At 38.4% G+C, this 27,288-nt stretch overlaps 1 protein-coding gene across 2 annotated transcripts in view; it reads left to right on the forward strand.

Annotated features, from left to right (window-relative positions):
- Window positions 1-27,288, forward strand: part of Dock11 (dedicator of cytokinesis 11) — a 199,470-nt gene that overhangs the window by 51,212 nt on the left and 120,970 nt on the right. For both annotated transcript variants that reach the window (XM_090325778.1, XM_090325779.1), the window contains exons 5-9: window positions 762-831; window positions 1,418-1,513; window positions 23,168-23,302; window positions 25,844-26,021; window positions 26,411-26,490. In XM_090325778.1, coding sequence (XP_090181904.1) covers window positions 762-831; window positions 1,418-1,513; window positions 23,168-23,302; window positions 25,844-26,021; window positions 26,411-26,490 — 559 coding nt within the window. The remainder of the gene's footprint in view (window positions 1-761; window positions 832-1,417; window positions 1,514-23,167; window positions 23,303-25,843; window positions 26,022-26,410; window positions 26,491-27,288) is intronic.

The raw sequence follows: 27,288 nt of genomic DNA on the forward strand, positions 1-27,288 counted from the left end.
TAGACCGTTGGTTTTTTAAAAAAAATGTTTTGTTTATCTTTTTTTTGCCAGTCCTGGGACTTGAACTCAGGACCTGAGCACTGTGTGGTACCGAGGAATCATATCCAGGTCTTTGTGCATGCTAGGCAAGCACTCTACACTAGGCCAAATTTCCGGCCCTAACTGTTACTTTTTGCGGGGGGGCAGTTCTGGGGCTTGAACTCAGGGCCTGGACACTGTCCTTAGGCTTTCCTTAAGGCTAGCCCTTTTCCACTTGAGCCATAACACCACTTCCGGCTTTTTACGTGGTACCAGGGTATCAAACCTAGGGCTTCATGCATGCTAGGTGAGTACTCTACCACTAGGGCATGCTCCCAGCCCCGTATGTTAATTTTTGACCCAGAGAAAAGACAGTTTGGTTGCTGTTAACATCTGTGGCACAAGTTCTTTAGCAACTTTTGCCCTTTTTGAGTATTGGTCATTATTGCTAGCTGCACATGTGGGAGTCCTTATATACAGATTATCAAGGGACTGGGGTTTATCTCAGTGGTAGAGATTTGCTGAGCATACACAAGATCCTGTTTTCCATCCCCAGCACTGCAAAAAAAAGCAGCAGTATAAATTTCTTCAGAGGAAGAATCTGTGTTTGGAAAGGAGAGGAGAATTACTCTTTAGTCTTGGCATTTGCTTGTTTGGGAAAAAGTGTTCTCATCTCAAATATTTGTTTTCTTCTTGTTGTTCTGTTCTGTGAAGTGTCTAAGACAATCCTCTTGCATTTTCAGCAAATCTCTGAGGCCAGAAAAGATTCCTAATCATGTCTTTGAGATTGATGAGGACTGTGAGAAAGATGAGGTAATTATGGAGGAACTGCATTGGTTTCTTCAAGGTCACTTCTTCTGGAAAAGATTTTGAAGAGAATTCCTTGAGAAGAAATACTGGATGAGTTGTTTTTGATTGCTGTGTGGCCAGCTTTGAAAGGAATGAGTGGTTAATTTTTAAAGTGTTTACAAAAACAATTGTTACCTTTCCAAATGGGGTTTAGAAGAAACATTCAAATGAAATGGTCAGATCTGACTATAAACATGTTCCTACACCTGTAGGCTAGGTTTATAGAGTTGTTTTACTTATGTTGGGCATGAGGTGTGCTGATTCTTCTAGAGACTCTTGCCTGAAAGATCCCTCTTAGGACTACCCCTCATCATTGGGTTTGAATGCATAATGCAGAAGGCTTTCTGAGATGTGAGCCTGTACAATTCAGTATCTATTAAGTGCCTAATGTGAGCAGAGCAGAGGGATTTTCATTTTATGGTTACTAATTTTGAATCTGTGCTGAGGTGGGTGCGGGTTTATGACTTAGTTAGGAAATCTAGTCTGTGTCCCCTAAGTGTTGACTAATTAAATGCTACTGTTTTACCCATGGCTTTTTACTGTGTTTCAGGATTCATCTTCTTTATGTTCGCAGAAGGGTGGTGTGATAAAACAAGGCTGGTTGCATAAAGCAAATGTAAATAGTACCATCACAGTTACCATGAAGGTAAGAAGTAATTACGATATTTTTTTCATATATTGAGGATGTTGAAATTGGAGTCTGTTTGGGAAAGTGTTTATCTTATAGTGAGTCAAAAATTATTAGATGCAAGTGTGGTTTAAGTAGTAGAGTGCTATGCAGGAGCTAAGGGAACAAGAGGCCTCAAATTCAAGCCCCAATACTGGCATCAAGAGAAAAGAAATAGAAAAATTAATGAGAGGATTTTCACATATACATGGGATTAAAAAAATCTGAGCCTTCTGAACCTAAATTTAGAAGTGTACCTTTAAAAAGAAATCTAATGTAGTTATTAACATCTGAATTGGCAAGCTTAAGAAGGAGGCTGTCAGTTGAATAAAGAAAATGGCTTTCAAAAGGGCATCAGAGATTCCTATGTGGGAAGGAAGTAATGAGCAGAAGGATAGGGCAATCCATTTCTTTAGCAAATACTAATTAGGTGCATATTAAATGCTAAATGCTAGTTACTGAGGGAAGTATATGAATATCTAAGCTAGCAGTCCCTTGTGTCCAGTAGCCTCCAAAACTATATAAGAAATATACCAAGTTAATTTGTACACAGAACATGCCTTAGGGGGGGGTCAGAAATATATTTAGAAAATGTTTTACTTTGACCAAGATAGTGAGTGTGTCTAAGTGATTTGTGTGAGATAAAAGTAGAAATGTTGAAAGGGTTTCATCACATAGACTCTAGAATGCGTTGGCTGTGGGATTGGCTTTTGTTCAGGAAGGAGTGAAGAGGCATGGAGATCCAAAGAAAATGCTAACATGTAGAATCTGAGCAAAAAAACCCCAAATTATTCCTTGATACCAGATATAACTGCTGTTTCAGATATTCAGTATAAGATTATGTAGTTTGCTGAGGATGATTTACACTTCCATTAAGTATTGAAGGTCATTCTATTTTTCAAATAACCTGCAAGAGAAACCATGCATGGCTACCAAGCGAAGACTTAAATTTGATCTTAATTGAACATTTCCCCTGCTGCTTTCCCTTTAGGGGCCATGTCCTAACCTCACTTTCATTGTCAAGCCCCCAAGATAATGAAGCCAACTTCTAGGATGCCTCTATGTCCTGCAACTAAACATAAGCCTCAGTGTGTGGTGATTAGATGAGTAACCATTTATTGGGTACTTGATGTGTGCCTGGCACCATACTAAGTGCTTTATATTCTGTATCTCATTTACTCTTCATGGCAGTCACATGAAATAGATGCTATTATTATTCTTAGTTTCCAGAAATGATGAGGCATAGAGAAAGTTTATATTTAAACCATTATCCAAGTTTTGAGAGGTAAGATAGATGTGAACTTGGGTAGGCTGATAGCAGAACTTAACATTGCTAACCAGTATACCTTAGTATATTATCAAGCTTACTAGCTGAGCATGTCTCACATCTTTATTATAATATAGCTGTTATCAAGTCATGTTCAAAAATATACATGTGAAGGCCATAATTCTGAGGGCAAGATAAGATTTGTATCGCTTTAAATGTTTAAGTGACACATAGTAACTATATATATTTATGGTGTCTAGGGGGCTATTCAAATATGTGTGTATAATCTACAGTAATCAGATCATGGTAATTGACACATCCAACACTCCAAATGTTCATCATGTTTTGTATGTTTGGAATATTCAAAATCTTTCCTACTATTTATTTTGAAATTAATGATTACTTGTCAACTGCAGTTACATTTCTAATGTGGAACATTAGAAACGATTCCCTCATTTGACTATACCCTGGGTTCTGCAGTTTTGATTTCCCTTTCCTCTCCTAATATTCTCAGAATATTAATATCTCTTACCTCTCCTTAAGCTCTAGCTCAAACTTAAGTAAATATATTGTTGGGAAATCTGAACTTCTAAAACAAGATATGAGAAAGCCAATATATCCACAAAATAATTTCCCCCACAGTAGTATTTTAAGTCATTGTACTGATACGTTTGGATTTTAATTTGTCTTGCATATAACTTTTCCATTTTTAAGGGGCCCATATAATATAAACAACAATCCAGTTGCCTTTAAAAATATTTTATAACTGCTGTAATTGGTTAAGTGATTGTGGTAGAAAGAGTCAGTGTGCCTAACCTCTGTAGCCTGTCTTTGTTCCCTTACATACACATGCAAAGGGGATTGAAAGTGGCTAGTGAGCTTATAGGGAAACCATTTTGAATTATCCAAGTGAGCCAGAGATGATCACAGGATTCTGATTAAGCAGAAGAGACAGGATAAAGAGAGGCAGGATAAGAGACATGAGAATGCAGCCAGGTCAAAGAAAGAGATGCTATAGAGCTTCTATATTATTTATATCTGAAGTTTAAAACTAGTGTTTATGGGGACCAGGAAAGAATCAAAAATTTGTTAAGTAGATGGTGGTTCTGAGACATTTTGGCAACCACGTGGGGTCCAAATGAAGAGGCCAGCTGTCATTTGTCTTGAGGTTATCGATTGCTTCTGTGAAGTGGTTTTTGTGCCTGACATATAATTCATATAGCACAAGAAGACATTTATTTCTTCTTAAACTTCTTAAGACAGTAGGCAAATGCAGGAAAAGAATAGACCAAATTAGTCATATAAGGCTAAACAGATCTGAACAAAATTAATAGGGATATTTTGGAATGTAAGGGCCATAAAGAGTTTTGGGACTTGTTTCTGATTATGAATATCATTTATCATTGTCCTTCTCCATCGAAGATTGTAGGTCTACATTTTGTATTTTGTTGGAGCTATATATCTTTGTATCCTAGATTCTCCTGGTTTCACCTTGTAAGAGAAAGCAAAAATACTGTATTTCAGGATTTGTCAGTTAGAATAGACATGAAAAGATGGTTCCTTTAAAGTGTTCTGAGAGAATTTGTTGTGATTGCTTTATGGTTGCAATTTAGAAAGTGGTGCTGTGGCTTAAGTGGGAGAATGTTAGCCTTGAGAAAGCTTAAGGACAGTGCTCAAGCCCTGAGTTCAAGCCCAGGTCTGGCAAAAAATAAATAAATAAAATGAATTGCATTTTAACTATTCGGTAGTTTAATGTTTTTGGAGTTAGTTCGATCTTGGAACAGTTATTCTAAATAATAACTATTACCACATTTTCTTTCTATATAAACAGAGGGCATATGAGGATATGTTTAAAGGATGGAAATGAGCAGTCATTTTGCAGTTGCTAGACTAGATCCTGGAGAGGGCCCAAAACAGAACTCTAGGTGTATGAACTAAGGCATCTTGTGGGATCAGGGCTGATTGCCTAAGGTGCCCAATTAGAGTAGAGGGCCACATAAATTCTCTGCTTCAAGCCTGTGTTGGTTCAGGCATAGGAGAAAAGTTAAGTCTTCTGGTGGCATGGGCAGTTGAGCCAGCTTGTGGAAAGGTAGAGACAGGACTGAGGCCAAATGCTGACAGAACACATGCTGAAAAGAAACATTTCTATAGGTTTGTTTGTACTATCTGAATCTTCAAAGCGAACAATTCAGATGAATCTCAAAAGCAAATGGAAGATGACTCAGGTGTGCTGTGATCTGAGTCATTTTCCTAATACTGGAGGTAGATTTATTCTTGGCAGGGCTGGAGTCCCCTGCTTGCTATGATATCCAGCCCACACTGATGAGAAACTTTAGTAGCATTATTACCTAGTACCATAGCACTAGAGCTCACAGAGAACAGCAAAGAACCTTTGCTTATTAGAAAATCCATGGTTGGAGAGACCCTGCAAACTCACAGTAGACTCACTGGAAGCAGCTGGAGTAGGATCTGGGTATTAATCATGACTCATTGGCAAACAACCCACAGAAGCCAGGCTACTTCCTTTGCATTTTATCTCTGTCTCCTTGATGCACTGTGGCTTGACACTGGCCTTGCAGGTCCTTTAGGCGTTGATAGGAAAGAAAAGCAGGACACTTGGTACCTCTTAGAGTAAGTTGTATGTCTAAATGTTCTTTGTTTTTATTTTTAAATTAAAAATTGATTGTAAAGGTGATATACAGAGGAGTTACGGTTACAGATGTAAGGCAATAAGTACATTTCTTTCTGAACAGTGTTATCCCCTCCCTCATTTCTCCAGATTCACCCCCACACATACTTCCTTTCCACACAAGTTGTGGAGTTCATTTCCAACATAGTGTCTTGTAAGTGTCACCGCTGAATTGGTTCACTTTTTTTTCTTGGTCAGTCATGGGACTTGAACTCTGGGTCTGGGCGCTGTCCTTGAACTGTTCAGCTACCACTCTACCACTGGAGCCACAGCACCACATCCACGTCTGCTTTTCTGATTAACTGGAGAAACAGTTTTTTTAATGAAAAAAAAGACATTTGTGGTTCTTTCTTTTCTTTTAGTTTATTCCTTTTGTCCCTGTTTTTTTATTTTTATATTCTTTGTATATAAGTTAAACTGATTTGGGGAGGGGAAGAGGAAACACAGAACAGGAATGAACCAAAGCCTGGCTTTATGGTTTTTTTCATTTAAAAATTTCTGGGGCTGGGAGTTTGTCTTAGTGATAGAGTGCTTGCCTGGCATGCATGAAGACCCAGGTTCAATTCCTTGGTACCACATACATAGTAAAAAAGCAAGAAATGATGCTGAGGCTCAAGTGGTAGAGCTCTAACCTTGAGAAAAAGACCAAGGACAGTGCTCAGGCCCTGAGTCCAACCCCAGGACTGGCAAAAAAAAGTTTCAATACTATTTATCTACAAGGAACTCAAAAAACTAAAAGCCCCCAAACTCAACAAACCAATCACTAAATGGGCAAGGGAACTAAAGAGAGACTTATCAAAAGAAGAGGTTAAAATGCAGAAAAGCATATGAAAAAAATGCTCATTATCAATGGTCATAAAGGAAATGCAAATAAAAATGACCCTAAGATACCACCTTACCCAATAAGAATGGCCAAGATTTTGAATTCAGACAATGACTGATGCTGGCAGGGTCGTGGAGACAAAGGCACCCTACTGCACTGCTGGTGGGATTGTAAGCAAGTTCAGCCACTCTGGAAATCAGTGTGGAGGTTTCTTAAAGAACTGAAAATAGACGATAGCACTTCTGGGCATATATCCTGAACATCATAACCCAGGATATGGTAAAGACACCTGCTCAGACATGTTTATCTTTGCATTATTCACAATAGCCAGGTGATGCAAACAATCCAGATGCCCTACTGGGCATCCAGATGAATAGATACAAAAAATGTGGTATATATATATATATATACACACACACAATGGAATTCTACATAGCCAACAGACAAGATAAAACAATGGCATTCGCAGGGAAGTGGATGAATCTAGGGCGAATCATGTTGAGTGAGACAAATCAAGACCAAAGGAGCAAAAGGCACATGGTATCCTTAATATGTGGCTATTAAATCCAAACAGTACAAGAGCGAGGACTCGATATTTGCATACCCAATGCTACAGACATGGTATCGGAAATATAAACACAACTACATACACATAAAAATTTATGACTCTATAGACATAATGTTTTATTACATAGATTAATGTGTATCTACGACATACAAATGCTCAGCCTAATTTTAATTATGTCCTAAAATCTAAGTGCCAGTAATTGTATATAGAGATTTCCTTCTTGAATACTTGTTTGTTAAATACATCATTTGAAATATGATGTAAAAATCAATGTCAATAAATTCTCTAATAAAAAATTAATAATAAATTTAGATGAGCCCAAAAAAACCATTCTGGACTGGGTGCAGTGGCTCTCGCCTATAATCCTAGCTACTCAGGAGGCTGAGATCTGAGGATCAAGGTTCAAAACCAACCCAGGCACAAAAGGACCTGAGACTCTTCAATTAACCTCTAGAAAATGGCAAGTGGGGTTTGGCTAAAGGGTAGGGCGATAGCCTTGAGCTGAAGAGATCAGGGATAGCACCCAGGCCTAATTCAAGCCCCATGACCCCCCCCAAAAATTTCTGGAACCGGAAGCTTGGCCTAGTGGTAGAGTGCTTGCCTGGCATGCATGAAGTTCAATTCCTAGCATGCATGAGTTCAATTCCACAGTGTCACATACACAGAAAAAGCCAATGTGGTGCTGTGACTCAAGTGCTAGAGCACTAGCCCTGAGGAAAGCCCAAGGAAAGTGCTTAGGTCCTGAGTCCAAGCCCCAGGACTGGCAAAAGAAAAAAGAAATCTAAATTTTAGCCAGGTGTTGGTGGCTCATGCCTAGCTACCTCAGATAACAGATCTGAGGATTGTGGATCAAAGCCAGTCAAGGCAGGAGTCTGTGAGACTTATCTCCATCTAAATACCAAAAAAGCTGGAAGGTGAGCTGTGACTCAAGTGGTAGAGCACTTTCCTTGAGCAAAAAGCTCAGAGACATTGCTTAGGCTCAGAGTTCAAGCCCCAGAATCAGCATATATTTTTCTAAATTTAACAGATTACTTAGAATCAGCTAGATGTAGTGACTCATGTCTATAATCTCAACTGTTGGGCAGCTAAGGCATGAAGCTATATACATGTCAGCTTAGCTACACTTGTTGAGACCTTTCCTCCAAAAAATTGTGTAAGCTGAACACTAGTGGCTCATAGTTTGTAATCCTGTCTACTCAAGAAGCTGAGATCTGAGGATTCTGGTTCAGAGCTAGCTTTGAAGCCATCCCAGGAGGAAAGTCTATGAGATTCTTATTCTTTTTTTTTTTTGCCAGTCCCGGGGCTTGAACTCAGGGCCCCTTGGACACCCCTCTGTCATTTGAGCCACAGTACCACTTCCAGCTTTTTCTATGTATGTGGTACCAAGGAATCAAACCCAGGGCTTCGTGTGTGCTAGTCAAGCACCCTACCACTAGGCCACGTTGTTGGCCCCAAGATTCTTATTTCCAAGCAACCTCCAAAAAAAGGGAAAAAGAAAAGCTGTAAGTGGAGCTGAGCTGTGGCTCAAGTGGTATAGAACTAGCCTCGAGCACAAAGCCCAGGGACAGCACCCAGACCTTGACTTCAAGCCCCAGATCCAGCATAAAACAAAACAAAAAAAATGGGTGTAGAATTTTTTGGAATGTTTGAAACAGTGCACAAAAACTTCAAAACCTTTTTATAAACAATTCTGAGTTTTTCTTCTAGACAGTAAAACTGTCAGAAATAGGGAACCTAAATAACAAGGAAAGGGAAAATAGAATCATGAGTGAAGGCTAAAAACTAAAAGGAAGGAAAGGATCAGAAGAAACTCAGGAAAGTGCAATTCATATAAAGAAATCAGAAGACTCCTAATTTCTCCAAAGAGAAAGCAACCACATGGCCTAATGCAACATAAATACTAATAGCCCCCTTGGGTATCATATTGTTACAGTATCTCACTTTGTTATCTGATATATTGAATTTATTTGTATTTGGTTATTTGAAATTGGATAGGGAAGGGGGGAAAACCAAGACGGGGGGTGGGGGGGTGGGGGGGAGGATAATGAGTACCAAGACATGTGAAAGGGTATCAATGTATGTGAATTAATGCACCTTCTATTTGGCAAATATCATGTAACCCTTTTATTAATTACAATAAAAAATATAAAAAAATAAATACTAATAGCCAAACTAATTTGCCTTTGGGCTACTTTAGAAAGTTCAACCTCCCTTGCTAGCTATCCAAGAGAGTTTCTAAGCAATTTCAAGTTGCTAGTGGTGGGCTTGAGGGAAAAAGAGAGGCAGGTGAGACTACCAAGCTGAAGTTCTCATAGTGGAAGATTGTAAGACCACCATATTTAGGAATCAAAATTTGTGTTTTCCCAGTGTGTACTTCTCCCTCAGCTCTGGGAAGTTAAGACTGCCCCATTTTCTGAAATGATCCTGATTTCTCTCTGAGCTTGTTAAGTAATCCTATTACTGACCTGCGCAGCCTAGGATATGGGGAGCTGCTAATGATGTATCCCAATGCACGAGTCACAGGGCTCTGCACACAATCACTTCCTCTCAAGAGGATGCTGGTCTCCTCCAGCTCTTGCCAAAGTACTGGTGATTGTCTGGACCATTTGTAAATTGCTTTGTTGGTGGTAGTTATGTTAAAATGGGATAAGCCTTCTCCTACTCATAAATTTCCTTAATTTGTACTTTCCAATTAGTATAATATAGCTTACAGACCACTTCGGTTCCTGCAGAAATTCTGAGACGAATTTAAGATATCATAGAAAATGCATGCTCTTTTGGACAGAAACTCCAACCTTTAAAATGAAACAAAATATGTTCCTTTATATTTTGCTCTTTCCCAATTAGCTCCTAGGGACATCAACTTTGTTCAGTGTTGTTCCTAATCAGTGAAAGTATTTAATATGGTCTATATAACAATGATATTGGACATAATTCTCTCCTGGTATTTAGAACAGTTGTTTCTCAGGTATATAATGATACATGGAATAAGGAGGAATTTGATCTTCAGGGTGGTTTTCATTGAAAGAATTGTTGTACATTCTTGGCCAACCCTTGGGACACCCACCCACCTTTATGCATCTTCTTGGCTCAGACTATTCCCTCCTCATTGTCAGCAATTAAAAGTTGAAGTGCCTTGTTATGTTATTGGGGTTACAAGTTCAACTGCTTGATGTATGACTCACTTCTGTGCCCTTTTTTGTTCCACAAAAGAGAGCCATTTGTTATATATCTGGAGACCAGAAGTCCTTCTCTTTGACTGTTAAAGGAGGATTTTCTCCTCCTCGGTAAGAGGACAAAAAAAATCAAGAGCATATTTGACCCTAGAAATTACATGCAGGATTAAAATAATTATTCAGAGGTTAAGTTCACTATGTGTATTGGAACAAGAGGAAAAGAAAAATATTTTATTTTTGATACATTGGTCCAGTTGTATTCTCAAGTCTCCTAGACTCTTACTTATATTGTAAACGTGATTTATCAAGAGGTTAGAGTTACATAAATAAGGTAATGCATACATTTCTTTTTGAACAGTGTTACTACCTCTCTTATTTTAGGATTAACACTCATTTTCCTATACATAGGGAATTTTCACTAGTTTGGGCTTTTGTGTGTGTTTTTTCTTTTTCCCGTTCAATAATCACTCTTTAAGACCCATTTATCTGGTGCTTCTTATGTACTAGAAATCAACAAATTAATAACCAAGTAGATAATAAATACTTCATTATTACAAGGTGTTAGGCTTTTTTTGTGGGTCATGGAGCTTGAACTAGGCCTGGATGTTGTCCCTGAGCTCTTCAGCTCAAGGCTACTGCCCCACCCTTGAGCCAAGCCCTACTTCCTGTTTTCTAGAGGTTAGACTGGCTGGCTTTGAACCATGATCCTCAGATTTCAGCTTTCTAAGTAGTTAGGATTACAGGTGTGAGCCACAGCCCCTGGCTTTGAACAACTAATTTTTATTGTGGATCTAACATCCCCAACAAGGCTTAAGCTCTACATGCAACAATTGTAGCCTTCTATAATACTAACACATAGCTGGGCATGGCACTAAAGTCTAAAGTCCATGAGACTTTTATCTCTAACTACCAGAAAACCAGAAGTGGCACTGTGGCTCAAGGGGAAGGACAGTGGCCTTGAGCTTGGGGACAGCGCCCAGGCCCAGAGTTCAAGTCCCACGATTGACAAAAAAAATAGTTGTTCAAAGATAGTGTCATGTAAGTCCAAACAGTTGTGTCCTGGCGTCAAAGAAGACTTTCTTTTTTTTAATGCCATTCCTGAGGCTTGAACTTAGGTCCTGAGTGCTGTCCTTGGGATTTCTCAAGGCTAGAGCCCTACCACTTGAGCCCCAGCACAATTTCTGGCTTTTTCTGTGTCCGTGGTACCGAGAAATCAAACTGGGGTCTTTGTTTATGCTAGGCAAGCACTCTACCACTAAGCAAAACTCCTGACCCAAAGGTGGCTTTCTTGAAGAAGGAAGAGTCTTGCCAGGTGCTGGTGACAAACACCTTTAATCCTAGCTACTTAAGAGGCTGAGTTCTGAGGATCCCATTTGGAAGCCAGTCCTAGCAGAAAAGTCCCAGGAAACTTTTATCACTAGTTAACCAGCAAAAGGTCAGAAGTGGAGGTGTGGCTCAAGTGGTAGAGTACTAACCTTGAGTAATACACCAAGTGGGAGTGAGAGACTTTGCATTCAAGGCCTACTATCAGCAGAAAAGGAAAGAGGAGTCTCAAAGGAAAGGGGATCAGAACATGAATGTGGAGGCAATATGTAGACAGCAGGTGTGATAGTCATAGGAGATAGTTTGCCTTCTCCTTTAGAGCCTCCCCTTGCGTCAGTTTCTCTTCTATAATGTGGAGATGATGAACAGAGCATTTATCCAGAAATTGTAAGGCAGAAGGCACTCCACAATGTTACCCATTGTCCTTACTTTACTAAGTGTATTGTAGAATTGCCTTGAATGACAGATTTGATTTGTGACCCTTACCATGTAAATAGCAGTATCACTGAAACCACAGCAGGACCATCCATTCAGAAATAATCTGCAAAAGTAACACATCTGCAAAGAGAAGGATACACCTATACTATTAGACTTTTCTTCAAATTAAAGTAAAAAAAAAAACTTCAATGTCCAGGAAAGATCTTTTAAAAAATTTTTTCTTGAGAGAAGATTAATCTATTAAAACTTGGTAGAACTGTGAAATGATACGATGGAGAGAGATGTGTGATACATTAGGTTGTCAACCTAGTGGTAGGAGTTCTTCAGCAGGACAAAGTTACTGACAGTCTTGTAAGCTTGCAGTTTTCTTTCCCGCTGCACCTTTCATCTTTGCTTATGCAAGTTCTGAGATCCAACATGACTGTTGCTCTCTGCCTCTCTCCTATCCTTGCTATCCCTGCCATTCTGTTCTTTCTGAGACATTGGTTCAGTAGATTTTCCCCTCACCCCAGTCTTGCATTGCTTCTGTCCCACTACTTTTCCCTTCGGCTTCAAAGCATTCTTTCTCAAGGCTTCCGGTTGATGTCATTTAGCAGTAAATAGACCTCTCAATAGCACACATAGGTAAGCACTGAAATTTGTTTTTAAATGATTTTTTTTGTTTCCCTATTTTGAGTATAAGGTGCTTTAGCTTTTCTGCCTTGCTTCCATTTTTGATGCAACAACACCAAAAGGCCTTTTGCTCCATTTCCAGTGAGGGTTCCAAATGTTGTCCTCCAAATAGCATAGGGCTTTCAGAAGATTTGGTGTGGCCTCATCCCAGGGAATGATCTTGGCTTTCTACCAGGTTTAGTCTCCTGGGTGGTCTGATAGAGCCAGTCTTCTGGATCTGTGCTCCTCACTGAGTGAGGTGAGGGCTATCAGCTGTACTCCCTAGGAAAAATAATGAAGGCAAATAGGAGGACAAAAAAATGTGGCCATTATAAACACATTCTGTTGGATGAAACCACTGAACAATATGCAGGAGGATGAATTATTTACTTTGCTTTCGTTTTGCAAAATGTGAGTGAATGTATGCTTTGCTGTGGACTTAGAGCAATAGATGAAACATAGACCTGAATAACCTAGAAACAGACAATACATAAAAATGAGATGGATGAATAGCAAGTATGAAAAAGATAGAGTGCTCTAATGAGGATAGGTACTTCCATAGACCTCTCCAAGGAGAGGTGAGACTCAAGCAAAGACCTGAAGGGTGCTTGAAAGTGAAGTGTGAGAATATTCCCAGGAAGAGGATCCCAGGCTGCAGGAACAGGAAATGCAAAGGTCCAAAGGAGCACACTTGGGATGTTTGAGGAAAAGGCAGATAAGCCAGTGTAGCTGGAACAGCATGATTAGAAATCAAAGTCCAAGAAGTAAACCGAATCCCCATCATGAACACTGTCGCAGGCTATGAGAAGGATTTTATTTTTAGATCACATATTTTGGCACATAAATCTTGCAAGCTGTACATATTTAATGGGGTACCATATGATGTTTAGATACGTGTATAAATTGTGTTATGTTTAAATCAAGATAAACATCTATTCATATTTATAATTTCTTTAGGATGAAAACATTGAAAATCTTTTCATCTTTTTTGCAAATGTATAGTATATTGCTATTTATAGGCATCCTGTTGTACAGTAGTATACCAGAACTTTTTTTTTTTGCCAGTCATGGCCTTGAGCTCAGGGCCTGAGCACTGTCCTTGGACTTTCTCAAGGCTAGAGCTCTACCACCTGAGCCACAGCACCATTTCCAGCTTTTTTCTATGTATGTGGTACCAAGGAATCTAACCTGGGTCTTCATATATGCTAGGCAAGCATTCAACCACTAGGCCAAACTCATGGCCCAGAACTTCTTATTTCTATATAACCATGACTTAATACCCATTCGCTAACCTTCCCCCATCACTCCCTCCATCCCATTCTCCATATTTTAGATCTCATTGGAGGGTTTGGGCAAGATTATCTTTGTTGTTTTCACATGATTCTGATTCCAGTTCTACTCGAGACATCTATCGTCAATAGGCTCTTAGGCTTCAATTTGCTCCTAGATAAAATGTGAATAATGATACTTAGCTCTGAATAACAGTAAGATAATTAGCTTTTGCTTGAGCTCTTCAGTTTAAAAGTACAATATAGAATACTTGCCACAGTTCTGCATAGTTATTATTTTTCTGAAATAAAAAAGAATATAGATCTGTATATAAATAGCCACATTTTGAAAAGTTCCAAGAATATCAGGGAGGTTTTATTTCAGATTTTTCTGTTAATTTCCTATCAAAGGTTTAGGATATCCTTTTTGAAAAAAAAAAAGTACCTTTAAAGTTTCCCAGAAATTTTAATTCAGAATGTCTTACAGAATTTTAGAATAAGATGAGAGCTTAATAGATCTTCCAATCTGTTGGGCAGAGTCTAATTTTTACATTGTAAAACTATAAAAGCAATTCCTCAGCCGTGCCTGGTAGTACACATCTATGTATTTGCAGCTACTCAGGAGTATGAGCATCCCTTGAGCCCAGGAGCTGTAAGGCTAGCCTGGGAAACATAATGAGACACCATCTCAATTTTTTCTTTATTATGCAAATCACAGGCTTCTAGTGTATGAGCCATCTCTTAGGGAGGGTAGCTCTCCAACTGTGGGATTGCTATGTTCATTCTTGAAATTCAGTAAAATTTGTAGATCATGAATAAAATGAGCTTGTAAGCTTATCTGCTGTGAAGCCATGATTTTTACAAGTGAAAAAGACTGAGAAAAGCAGAGCATTGAGGACAATTTCACTGCTGGTTAGCCAGAAATCCTGGCTGAGTACCAAGATCCTCAGCATGGCATCTGCTCTTTCCAAGGCTCCTTTAGGCATCATGTTCTTTTCCCCCCATTCATGGTCTCCCTACCTCAGTGTCACATTTAGACATAATTGCAGTGTTATGAGAGACTACTGAACTGAATTTCATGTTTCTTTCCAACTATTTCCATTTTTTTCACTTGTGCATGTGCAAACGCTGATTTGACTCTGTGCCATGAATGTTTTGCTCTATATTTTCCTTCTTTTCTGTCCTCTTTGTTTCTGGCTGTGGATTCTGAGATTTTACCAGTCATATCGCTGAAGCTGCAGGGTTTAAACTTTAGCTTTGATCATAATTCAAATTCTAAGTAAATTTTCTTAATCTTTTACCTCAGAAACATTTTCTTTTTTTTTAAATTTATTTGTTATTGTCATTAATGAAAGGGTTACATGATATTTGCCAGATAGAAGGTGCATTAATTCACATACATTGATACCCTTTCACATGTCTTGGTCCTCATTACCCTCCCCTCCACCCACCCCCCGTCTTACTTTTCCCCGCTTCCCTATCCAATTTCAAATAACCAAATACAAATAAATCCAATATATCAGATAACAAAGTGAGATACTGTAACAATATGAGATAACCAAGGGACAGCAAAAGAGATGAGAGAGAACATAGTACATTAAGGACAAAAATCATTCATTATATGGCTTTTGTTTCAATATCCTGGAGGTCTTTTCAATTAGCTTCATACTATATGGCCTTATGTATCAAGGTTTTGCTCTATTGCAGATCTCTGCTAGTAGAGCCCAAGGTTTCTACTGATTTTGACAAATGAGGGGAACCATTGAGCCTATGTTCCTTTGAGTCTGGCTTACTTCACTTAATATGATTTTTTCTAAGACTTTCCATTTCCTAACAAATGGGGCGATGTCATTTTTTCTGACAGCAGCATAGAATTCCATTGTGTACAAATACCACAACTTGTTGATCCACTCATCAACTGAGGGACATCTAGGTTGGTTCCATATTTTTGCTATGGTGAATAATGCTGCAATGAACATTGTTGTGGTAGTGGATTTAGTATGCCCTTGTTTCTGGATGGTTGGGTAAATGCCAAGTAGTGGAATTGCTGGGTCATAGGGGAGCTCTATGTTTAGCCTTTTGAGGCCATATTGCTTTCCATAGTGGTTGAACGAGTTTGCACTCCTACCAACAGTGTAGTAGTGATCCCTCTTGGCCACATCCCCTCCAGCATCTGTTGTTATTAGTTTTCCTGATCCTGGCCATTCTAACTGGAGTGAGGTGGAATCTTAGAGTTGTTTTGATATCCATGGAACATTCCTCAATATAATAAAAGCTGTGTATGACAAACCCTCAGCTAGTATTATACTTAACGGCGAAAAGCTAAAGCCATTCCCTCTAAAATCAGGAACGAGACAAGAATGCCCATTCTTTCCATTCCTCTTTAACATAGTATTAGAATTCCTAGCCAGTGCAATAAGGCAAGAAGCAAGCATAAAGGGGATCCAAATAGGGAAAGAGGAAGTAAAACTATCCCTCTTTGCAGACGACATGATTCTGTATTTAAAGAATCCTATAGACTCTACTCCCAAGCTCCTTGAGCTGATTCAAAACTTTGGAAGGGTAGCAGAGTATAAAATTAACCCTCAAAAATCAACTGCCTTCTCTACGCCAACAGTGAGAGGAACGAGGCAATAATCAGGAAAGAAACTCCTTTCACAATAGCCTCAAAGAAAATAAAGTACCTAGGAATTAGCTTAACTAAGAATGTAAAGGACCTTTTTGATGAAAACTTTAAAACACTAAAAAAGGAAATTAAAGCAGAACTAAGGAAATGGAAAAACCTCCCATGCTCCTGGATTGGAAGAACCAACATTGTGAAAATGACAATCTTGCCAAGGGCTATCTACAAATTCAACGCAATACCCATTAACATCCCAATGGCATTCTTTAAAGAAATAGAAGAGGCAATCCAAAATTTCATATGGAATAATAAAAGACCCCGTATAGCAAAAACACTTCTTAGCAGAAAGAACAGCGCTGGAAGAATTTCAATTCCAAACTTTAGACTCTATTACAGGGCTATAATTATCAAAACAGCTTGGTACTGGCACAAGAACAGGCCTAAAGACCAATGGAATAGAAGTGAAGACCCAGATATTAAACCACAGACCTATGGCCACCTAATCTTTGACAAGGGAGCCAAAAAAATAGAATGGAAGAAAGACAGCCTCTTCAACAAGTGGTGCTGGTGGAACTGGTTAAGCACCTGCAGAAAACTAAAGTTGGATCCTTCTTTGTCACCTTGCACTAGAATTAACTCCAAATGGATCAAAGACCTGGAGGTAAAAGCTGACACACTGAAAACTTTGCAAAAAGGAATAGGAGATACACTAGGCCTCCTTGGCACAGGTCGAAACTTTCTTAATAAGGACCAAGAATCACAGAAAATAAGAGAAAGGCTGGATAAGTGGGACGGCATTAAACTGCAGAGCTTTTTATGGCAAAGGTCATAGCCAGTAAATTAATTAGGAAGCCTACAGAGTGGGAGAAGATCTTCACCAACCAAACAATGGACAAAGGCCTCATATCTAAAATATATCAACAGCTCAAAAAATTGAATCACTCCAAAACTAATCCCCAAAGTAACAACCATCCCATTAAAAAATGGGCCAAAGACTTAGAGTCTTCTCTGAAGAAGAAATAAAAATGTCCTGTAGACACATGAAGATGTGCTCAGAAATATTTTCTAATTTTGGTCCTACATAATTGTGATAGGTTTAGAAATAGTTTTGCATAGCATAAGTGTTCAAAAATTATGTTCATTTTAAGTTAGCTCACTAATTATGGGTCTTGTGGTTCTGTCATTTTGTTGTTGTTGTTTATTTTTTTTAACCAGTCCTGAAGCTTGAACTCAGGGCCTGAGCACTGTCCTTTGGCTTTCTCAAGGCTAGCACTCTACCACTTGAGCCACAGCACCACTTCTACCTTCTTCTGTGTATTTGGTTCTGAGGAATGGAACCCAGGTATTTATGCATAGTGGGCAAACAATCTACCACTAGGCCACAATTCTGGCCCTGATTCTGTCATTTTAATAACACATGTGAACCGTTGTCATGAAAATAAACATGCACACATAGTCACCATTATGATAAACATTTTCCTTATGTATTAATCCAGACTTTTTACCTGTAAACTTACATGTGAACTTAATATAAGACTATATATTGTTACATATATGTGAGCTACAGATTGACTATCCCTAATATGAAAATCCAGATTGGATATTTATATAACTTTCTTCAGGGAATTCAATTGCTAAATTATTTAAAAATCTGAAAAAAATTCTGTTCTGAAGAATTTTAAAGGATATTCAATATATAAACACATGAAATCTGTAAATAAACACACATTTTCTGTATCTTTGTACCCCAATAAAGTAATGTTTAGTCAACATTGAAAAGCAAGCTGATATTCTCTTTTAATTTGGTCCAAGGGCTAAGCTTCTTTTTGCTCAATGCTAGCAGTCTACTACTTGAGTCACAGTTCTACTTCTGTCTTTTTGGGGGGTAGTTTATTGATTATAGGCATGGGCTACTGGTGCCTAGGGCTCTCCTCATGCATGTGAGTGTGCGTGTGCATGTGTGCACACATATATGCCAATACTGTGGCTTGAACTCAAGGCCTTAGACTTTCACTTGACTTTCTTGCTAACAGCTGGTGTACTACTTGAACCAAGTCTTCAGTCCTGGCGTTTTCTTCTTAATCTCTTTCCTGTCACTATATATTCTGCATAGCTACTCCCTAAAATAGAAGCAGAAACACTTGTTACTATAACCTGTTCACACTGATATATTTTTGTCATTCATTCAAAAATCAACACTAATTAAGTCAAAGGGGCCTACCCAACATTATTGTCTTTACCTTGTTCGTGTTTTTGTTTTTTAAATTTTATTGTTGGGATAATATATAGAGGGGTTACAGTTATGTTCGTCAAGTAGTAGGTGCATTACTTCTCTCACATTGATATTCCTTCTCATGCTTTTGTCCCCATTTCCCTCCCCCACCCCCTCCCAATCATCTTCTTTTCCCGCCTTCCCTTCCCTATTTCAAATAAATGTATATACAGTATACCATGTAACAAAGTCAGATATAGTAACCACACAAGATTAATCATAAAGGCAAAAAAAGAGAAGGGAAAAAGAACATAGTACATTAAGAACAATAATCACACAAGATAAACCTCTTGTTTCCATGTCCTAGCGTTCATTTCACCTAGTCTCATCCTATATGATTTATGTACATGGGTTTTGAGCTATTGTAATCCTCTGCTAGGAGAATCCTAGACATGTACTAATTATTACAAATAAGGGAAACCATTGAGTCTATGTTCCTTTGGGTCTGGCTTACTTCACTTAATATGATTTTTTCCAGGTCTTTCCATTTCCTTCCAAATGGGGCAATGTCATTCTTTCTGACGGCAGCATAAAATTCCATTGTGTATAAATACCACATCTTCTTGATCCATTCATCAACTGAGGGACATCTAGGTTGGTTCCATATTTTAGCTATGGTAAATAATGCTGCAATGAACATTGCTATGCTAGAGGCTTTAATATGTCCTTGTTTCTAGATATTTGGGTAAATGCCAAGTAGTGGAATTGTTGGGTCGTAGGGGAGCTCTATGATTGGTCTTTTGAGGAATCACCATACTGCTTTCCATAGTGGTTGGACAAGTTTACACTCCTACCAACAGTGTAGTAGCTATCCCTCCTGGCCACATCCCCACCAGCATCTGTTGTTATTAAGACTTCTTGATAATGGCCATTTTAACTGGAGTTGTTTTGATTTGCATTTCTTTTATAGCCAGAGATGTCAAGCATTTCTTCATGTATCTATAGGCCATTCTTTTTTTTAACCTTTTTTTACTGTAATTAATAAAAGGGTTACATGATATTTGCCAGATAAAAGGTGCATTAATTAACACACATTGATACCTTTTCACATGTCTTGGTACCTATTACCCTCCCCCCCACCCCCCAACCCATCTTGGTTTTCCCCCCTTCCCTATCAAATTTCAAATAACCAAATACAAATAAATTCAATATATCAGATAACAAAGTGAGATACTATAACAATATGAGATACCCAAGGGACAGCAAAGGAGATGAGAGATAACATAGTATATTAAGGACAACAATCATTCGTTATATGGCTTTTGTTTCAATATCCTGGAGGTCCTTTCAATTAGCTTCATACTAAATGGCCTTTTGTATCAAGATTTTGCTCTATTGCAGATCTCTGCTAGTAGAGCCCAAGGTTTCTACTGATTATGACAAATGAGGGGAACCATTGAGCCTATGTTCCTTTGAGTCTGGCTTACTTCACTTAATATGATTTTTTTCTAAGTCTTTCCATTTCTTAACAAATGGGGCGATGTCATTTTTTCTCACAGCAGCTTAGAATTCCATTGTGTATAAATACCACAACTTGTTGATCCACTCATCAACTGAGGGACATCTAGGTTGGTTCCATATCTTTGCTATGGTGAATAGTGCTGCAATGAACATTGTTGTGCTAGTGGATTTAGTATGCCCTTGTTTCTGGATGGTTGGGTAAATGCCAAGTAGTGGAATTGCTGGGTCATAGGGGAGTTCTATGTTTAGCCTCTTGAGGCACTGCCATATTGCTTTCCATAGTGGTTGAACGAGTTTGCACTCCCACCAACAGTGTAGTAGTGATTCCTCCTGGCCACATCCCCTCCAGCATCTGTTATTAGTTTTCCTGATCCTGGCGATTCTAACTGGAGTGAGGTGGATTCTTACAGTTGTTTTGATTTGCATTTCTTTTATGACCAGAGATGTTGAACATTTCTTCATGTGTCTATAGGCCATTTTTGTTTCTTCTTCAGAGAAGACTCTCTTTAAGCCTTTGGCCCATTTTTTAATGGGATGGTTGTTACTTTGGAGATTAGTTTTGGAGTGATTCAATTTTTTGAGCTGTTGATATATTTTAGATATGAGGCCTTTGTCCGTTGTTTGGTTGGTGAAGATCTTCTCCCACTCTGTAGGCTTCCTAATTAATTTACTGGCTATGTCCTTTGCTATACAAAATCTCCACAGTTTAATGCTGTCCCACTTATCCAGCCTTTCTCTTATTTTCTGTGATTCTTGGTCCTTATTAAGAAAGTTTCGACCTGTGCCAAGGAGGCCTAGTGTATCTCCTATTCCTTTTTGCAAAGTTTTCAGTGTGTCAGCTTTTACCTCCAGGTCTTTGATCCATTTGGAGTTAATTCTAGTGCAAGGTGACAAAGAAGGATCCAACTTTAGTTTTCTGCAGGTGCTTAACCAGTTCCACCAGCACCACTTGTTGAAGAGGCTGTCTTTCTTCCATTCTATTTTTTTGGCTCCCTTGTCAAAGATTAGGTGGCCATAGGTCTGTGGTTTAATATCTGGGTCTTCACTTCTATTCCATTGGTCTTTAGGCCTGTTCTTGTGCCAGTACCAAGCTGTTTTGATAATTATAGCCCTGTAATAGAGTCTAAAGTTTGGAATTGAAATTCCTCCAGCACTGTTCTTTCTGCTAAGAAGTGTTTTTGCTATACGGGGTCTTTTATTATTCCATATGAAATTTTGGATTGCCTCTTCTATTTCTTTAAAGAATGCCATTGGGATATTGATGGGTATTGCGTTGAATTTGTAGATAGCCCTTGGCAAGATTGTCATTTTCACAATGTTGGTTCTTCCAATCCAGGAGCATGGGAGGTTTTTCCATTTCCTTAGTTCTGCTTTAATTTCCTTTTTTAGGGTTTTATAGGCCATTCTTATTTCCTCTTGAGAGAAGTCTCTATTTTTTTTTGTGGGTCATGGGGCTTGAACACTGCCTGTGTGCTGTCCCTGAGCTCTTCAGCTCAAGGCTCTCACCCTACCCTTGAGCCAAGCCCCACTTTCCATTTTCTAGAGGTTAATTGGAGATAAAAGTCTCAGGTCCTTTTGTGCCCGGGCTGGCTTTGAACCTTGATCCTCAGATCTCAGCCTTCTGAGTAGCTAGGATTACAGTTGTGAGACACCATGTCTGGCCTCTCTGTAAGTATTTATCCCACCTTTTAATGGGATGGTTGTTGGAGGATTTGAGGAAATTTCCTTTAGCTAGACATGATGGCAGATTCATTTAACCCAGCAGTGGGGAGGCTGAAGCAGGAGGATCAGACCACAAATTAGAGGTCACAAGAAAAATATCTCCTAACAAGTTTACATATTTTGCTTGCCTATGCTATAAATAAATAAGTTGTTTGTGTTCCAGATCTTTTGGTAGAAATTGAGTGCTTTGTAAGGATGACCTACTGAAACTCATAATTAAAGTACTGATATTAGAGGTCTTATTGAATAATCAGATGTGTGATTATGGAAAACTTTTATCTGTTTTTTGTGTGTTCCAACCTTAGGGTTTGAACTCAGGGCCTATGTGCTTCACCTGAGCTTTATTTGCTTTTTTTTTTAACTATTTGAGAGCCTCATGGCTTGCGTAGGCTGGCTTTGAACATCGATCCTCAGATACTAGTCTTCCAAGTAGGATTATAGGCCTGAGCACTGGCACTCAACTTTTGACAAGCATAAATTTTAAAGCCAAATTTTGTGAGTAGGACAAGATGCATAGGAATGTATTTCCTCTGTAATTGCTAATATTATTTTTGGTCCCTGTTCCAACTTATCCTGGAGTGATTTTATATTCATCATCTCGAGGAATTGCAACAGGAATAAATTCTATCTTCTACTATAACAAATGTTTGACAACAGCCTGCAGTTTATGACTGATTAGAAAGAACATCAATTCATCAGATAGCTCCTAATCCCCTTTGCTTACTTAGTAGGCCCCAGGACTATTTGGAGGGGAGAAGAATCAGACAGTTTTCCTCCTTTTCCTCATTCCTATGGGCTTTGCTTTGCTGTGAGTTATAGCAGTGGGCCACTCCTTAGCTATTGTGAATCCCTCATTTCAAACAAATACCACTGTAGTTCACTGAGAAGTCAGTGTAAGTGCACATTAAGCACCAAGGGCCCTGTTACAGCTCTGAGTGCATTATGATATGCAGGTGAGATGTAAATACGCAATGTCTGTATTCTTATGTAAACTTGGACTTATGGTGATATAAACAAGTGAAAGTGTCTAGTCAAGGTTCACAATTAAATGGGAAAGGATGCCATCGATCCTGACGAAACTGCAAGATAGAAAAGTTGGTGATTCAGATAGCTCTGAAATTTTAAAGGAAATATTTGGTACTTCCCTTCTCAATGTGTTTGATTTTCTAAGGACAGATTACTTTCTATTATATTTTTTAAAAAGCAAAGAACGATGAAAAACATAATTTTAACAACTTTTCAGGGTTGTCTAAAGACTGTACGCGGAGGCTGACAAGGCTTTCAATGATTTTAATCCAAAAGAAATCATTTATAAGCAATGTATATGTAACAAGTGTATCTTTCCCATATAGGTATTCAAGAGACGATATTTTTACTTGACTCAACTTCCTGATGGGTCTTACATTCTCAATTCCTATAAAGATGAGAAAAATTCAAAAGAATCTAAAGGTTGCATCTACTTGGACGCCTGCATTGATGTTGTTCAGGTAAGGATATCAAAACAACCTTTTCTTCTTCCAAAAGAGTTACTGGTGAACTATTAAGAACTTCAGGCTGAACACAGTAGTTTAAGCATGACAAGTTATCTCAAAAATAACCACTGCAAAAAAAGGATGTGGTACTGTGGCTTAAGAGTGCCTGTCCAGAAGCTGAGAGAGAGAAAGAAACAGAGATACAGACAGAGAGACAGAGACAGAGACACAGACACAGACAGAGACACAGAGAGACATAGAGAGAAACAGAGACAGAGAGACAGAGATGGAGAACCTCAGCACTTTCGTACTCTTAGTGCCATCTCCATGCACCCAAACAACCTCAGAATCCTCTTCAAGGCACTCAAACTCAGAACCAATACCAGTGATGCATGCTTGTAATCCTACCTACTCAATAGGTTGAGATTTGAAGATTGCAGTTCAAAACCATACAAAACAGAAAAGCTGGTGAGACACTTACCTGTAATTGACCAGCAAAAGCGGTAAGTGAAGGTTTGGTTCAAGTGGTAGAGTGCTAGCTTGAGTGAAAAAGCCAAGCAAGAATATGAGACCCTGAGTTCAAGTCCCAGTGCTGACACAAGCCTACTCTCCCACCACACCTGAATTTTTTGCCAGTCCTGGGGCTTGAACTCAGGACCTTGGCACTGTCCTTGGGCTTTCTCAAGGCTAGAGCTCTACCACTTGAGCCACGACACAATTTCTATTTTTTTCTATGTATGTGGTACCCAGGAATCAACCCTGGGTCTTCATGCATGCTAGGCAAGCATTCTACCACTAGGCCAAACTCCTGGCCCCCACAGCTTATTGTTTGAGATAGGGTCTCACTAACATTTTGCTCAGGTGGGCCTGAAACCTCAATCCTCCAAACTTAAATTGCCCAAGTAGCTAGGATTATAGATATGAGGTCTTACCCTTAGCAATGTATCTAAATCATATTTTGCATAACTGTAAAGTGGGATTAATAATTTCTATATACTGGATTAGATAAGACTGCCATGAGATTGAACTGGAAAAACACTTTTAGTAATATAAAGACTTGTGTAAATAGAAGATGTGCTTGTTTTGCTTTGCTCTAAACCCAGGGCTTTGAGCTTGCCTAGCAAGTGACTGTTGTACTATTGAGCTACAACCCCAGTACAAAGGTGCTTTTTAAATGTAATGAGTATTCTTTTTTATTGGAATATAAATGCCACATACAGTTTTTGGATATTCTCAATTATACGTGGTCTATATTGACCTTTCTTTGTACTGCTCCCACAATTATCTATTTACGACTCTCCCTCCAAAATCTTTTCAAATATATAAATCTTTATTATTTGTTACCACAGGTAATTTTTTTCTGTGCTTTAAAGATGAGGAGAGGCTTTCTAAGTTCCTTCTTGAATAATGACTGTGTAGTGAAGAATTATTGATTCTTCAGTCTTCCTTGAAATGAATGCTAAAGTAGTGGGTAGTATAGCATTCTCTTGTCATGATAGAGCATGGTAAAGTAAGAGTGGGTCATTATATTGAAAACACGCGAAAGCTTTTATTTTTTGTATATGAATATACCACATCTGTCACTTCCAAGTATTTTACTCAGAGTCAGAGTTTAACATAAACCAAATATGGTCTTTTATACTACTGTAATAAATATGATATTATGTATGTTAAAGCAAGACAAACATATTTATTGTATGGCCTAAAATTGCTACTATATGTGCTTTAGATCACATTTGAGCTTTTGTGTATATGTCGGTCTTGGGGTTTGAACTCAGGCTAGCATGCTACCACTTTGAGTTATAGTGCCACTTCTGGTTTCCTGGTAGTTAATTGAGATACATAGGAATCTTATGGACTTTCCTGCCTGGGCTGGATTTGAACTGTGATCCTCATATCATAGCCTCCTGAATACCTACAGTTATAGGCATGAGCCACCACTGTCCAGCTTAAGCTTGTTTTCTTAAGGGCTAATTTTTTTTTGCCAGTCCTGGGCTTGAGCTCAGGGGCTGAGCCCTGTCCTTGGACTTTCTCAAGGCTAGAGCTCTACCACTTGAGCCTCAGCACCACTTCCAGCTTTTTTCTATGCATGTGGTACTGAGGAATCGAACCCGGGTCTTCGAGCATGCTAGGCAAGCACCCTAACAATAGGCAAAACTCCCGGCCCCTTAAGGACTAATTTTTAAAAGCTATCAAAATGCAAGGACAAGTTTAAATGGTAGAAATAGTAAAAAAAAAAAAGTACTTGCTAATTTTGCTGGTGCTAGTTTGATTTTCTAAATGTGATAGATTTAATGAGCTGGAAATGATAACACCTACTCACCAAATCATAATCCCAAAGGGAGCAAGCATGTATATAATCCAGTCATTTGCTGTTGAGGAGTGTATCTTCCTTAGTGAAAGAGGAAAGCATTTGATAGAAGTATTTCATACATCTATATGCTGAGCTGAGGTAAATATACATAGACCAATAAAATATTACAAAGAATTCTAATGAATTGAATACATTTTCTCCCCTCCCTATCTTTCTCTCCTTTTTGTTTTAACCTCTTCCAGTGCCCTAAAATGCGTCGTCATGCTTTTGAACTGAAGATGTTAGATAAGTACAGCCATTATCTGGCAGCTGAAACTGAGCAGGAAATGGAAGAATGGTTGATAACTTTGAGAAAGATTATTCAGATCAATACTGACAGTTTAGTGCAAGAGAAAAAGGAAACGGTAGAAACTACTCAAGGTCAGAATTTTTAAATGATTTCATTATTTGAAGGGAAGCCCTTATCTTTGATCCATAGGAATGTCTTCTGTACAGCAATGAATATAGAAATCTTCATCTGGAAGTTTGATCTGCTTCTTCATTAAAAATGACTATGGAGGTTGATAGACTTTTTGAAAGAGTTGTTGCTGCATGGTCTCAGACACATGAAATATGACCAGACTGAAATGGATAAGAAATTCATGGCAGATTTTCAAAAGACCATTAAAGTTTTCCCTGTGCTTTCATAATCAGAATTCTTTGCAATAAATTTAGTAGGAGAGGATGGGACAGGAGAGATAGGGTAGTCCTCTTAGGTGATTAGTAATGGTCTGTATGGTTTGGAACATCTGCTTTTAATGAATTTACAGATGATGAAACTAGCAGCCAAGGAAAAGCCGAGAACATTATGGCCAGTTTGGAAAGGAGCATGCATCCGGAACTGATGAAGGTATGTCGTTCTTATGGCAACTTGCCTTCAAATGAGACAATGCAGGGATAGCTATAAAAGTTTTAGTGATTGATTCCACTTGGCAGTGTCAATTTTGAGCAAAAAAAAAAAAACCACAGCAAATTGATGAAATAGACTGTAAAAGAAAAGTTGCATCCCAAAAGGTAGACTTGCCAAGTAACAATTTTTTTTTCTAGACAGTGGGAAGTACTTCTAGGTTTTTGTGACTTGATTAGTTTTCTCTTAAATTTGAGTCTCTTATTCATAAAATATTCTTGGAAGGGACTAATGATGCAAATCATATACTTGGTATTCAATCAAATGACATATATGTTAATTTCCTATGAAAATCATATTTACATGTAAATACATGTATATGAATAATTTTATCAGGTAAGGATTTTAACGAACATAGTTTGTGTTCTTTTTGTCTTCTTTAGAAGTTGAAATGAAACACTTGAAAATGTAGATGTAATTACCTTGCATACCTTAGTAGGATATATATTTACCTTAGTAGGATATATATTTTACTCTATGTGCTCTATATTATCAGTTAGAATGTCACAACCAACTTGTTTAAATCTTGGTCATGCCTATGTATGTTTGTTACATTTTTTTCTCTTCCTGGATTATTCAGTTACACAAACAACAGATCCTTTTTCCATTTTTAATGTACCCCTCTCTTAAGCTTCTGGTCTACACTTTAAGCAATTCCAGAGGTTTTACATGAATCTTGTATTAGTTAGCTTTATCACCTCTGTGACTAAATACCTGTTATAAAAAAAGTTAAGGAAAGAA

This window comes from Megascapheus bottae, chromosome X (assembly GCF_031878675.1).
Source record: "Megascapheus bottae isolate mThoBot1 chromosome X, mThoBot2.hap1, whole genome shotgun sequence".
Classification (NCBI taxonomy): domain Eukaryota; kingdom Metazoa; phylum Chordata; class Mammalia; order Rodentia; family Geomyidae; genus Megascapheus; species Megascapheus bottae.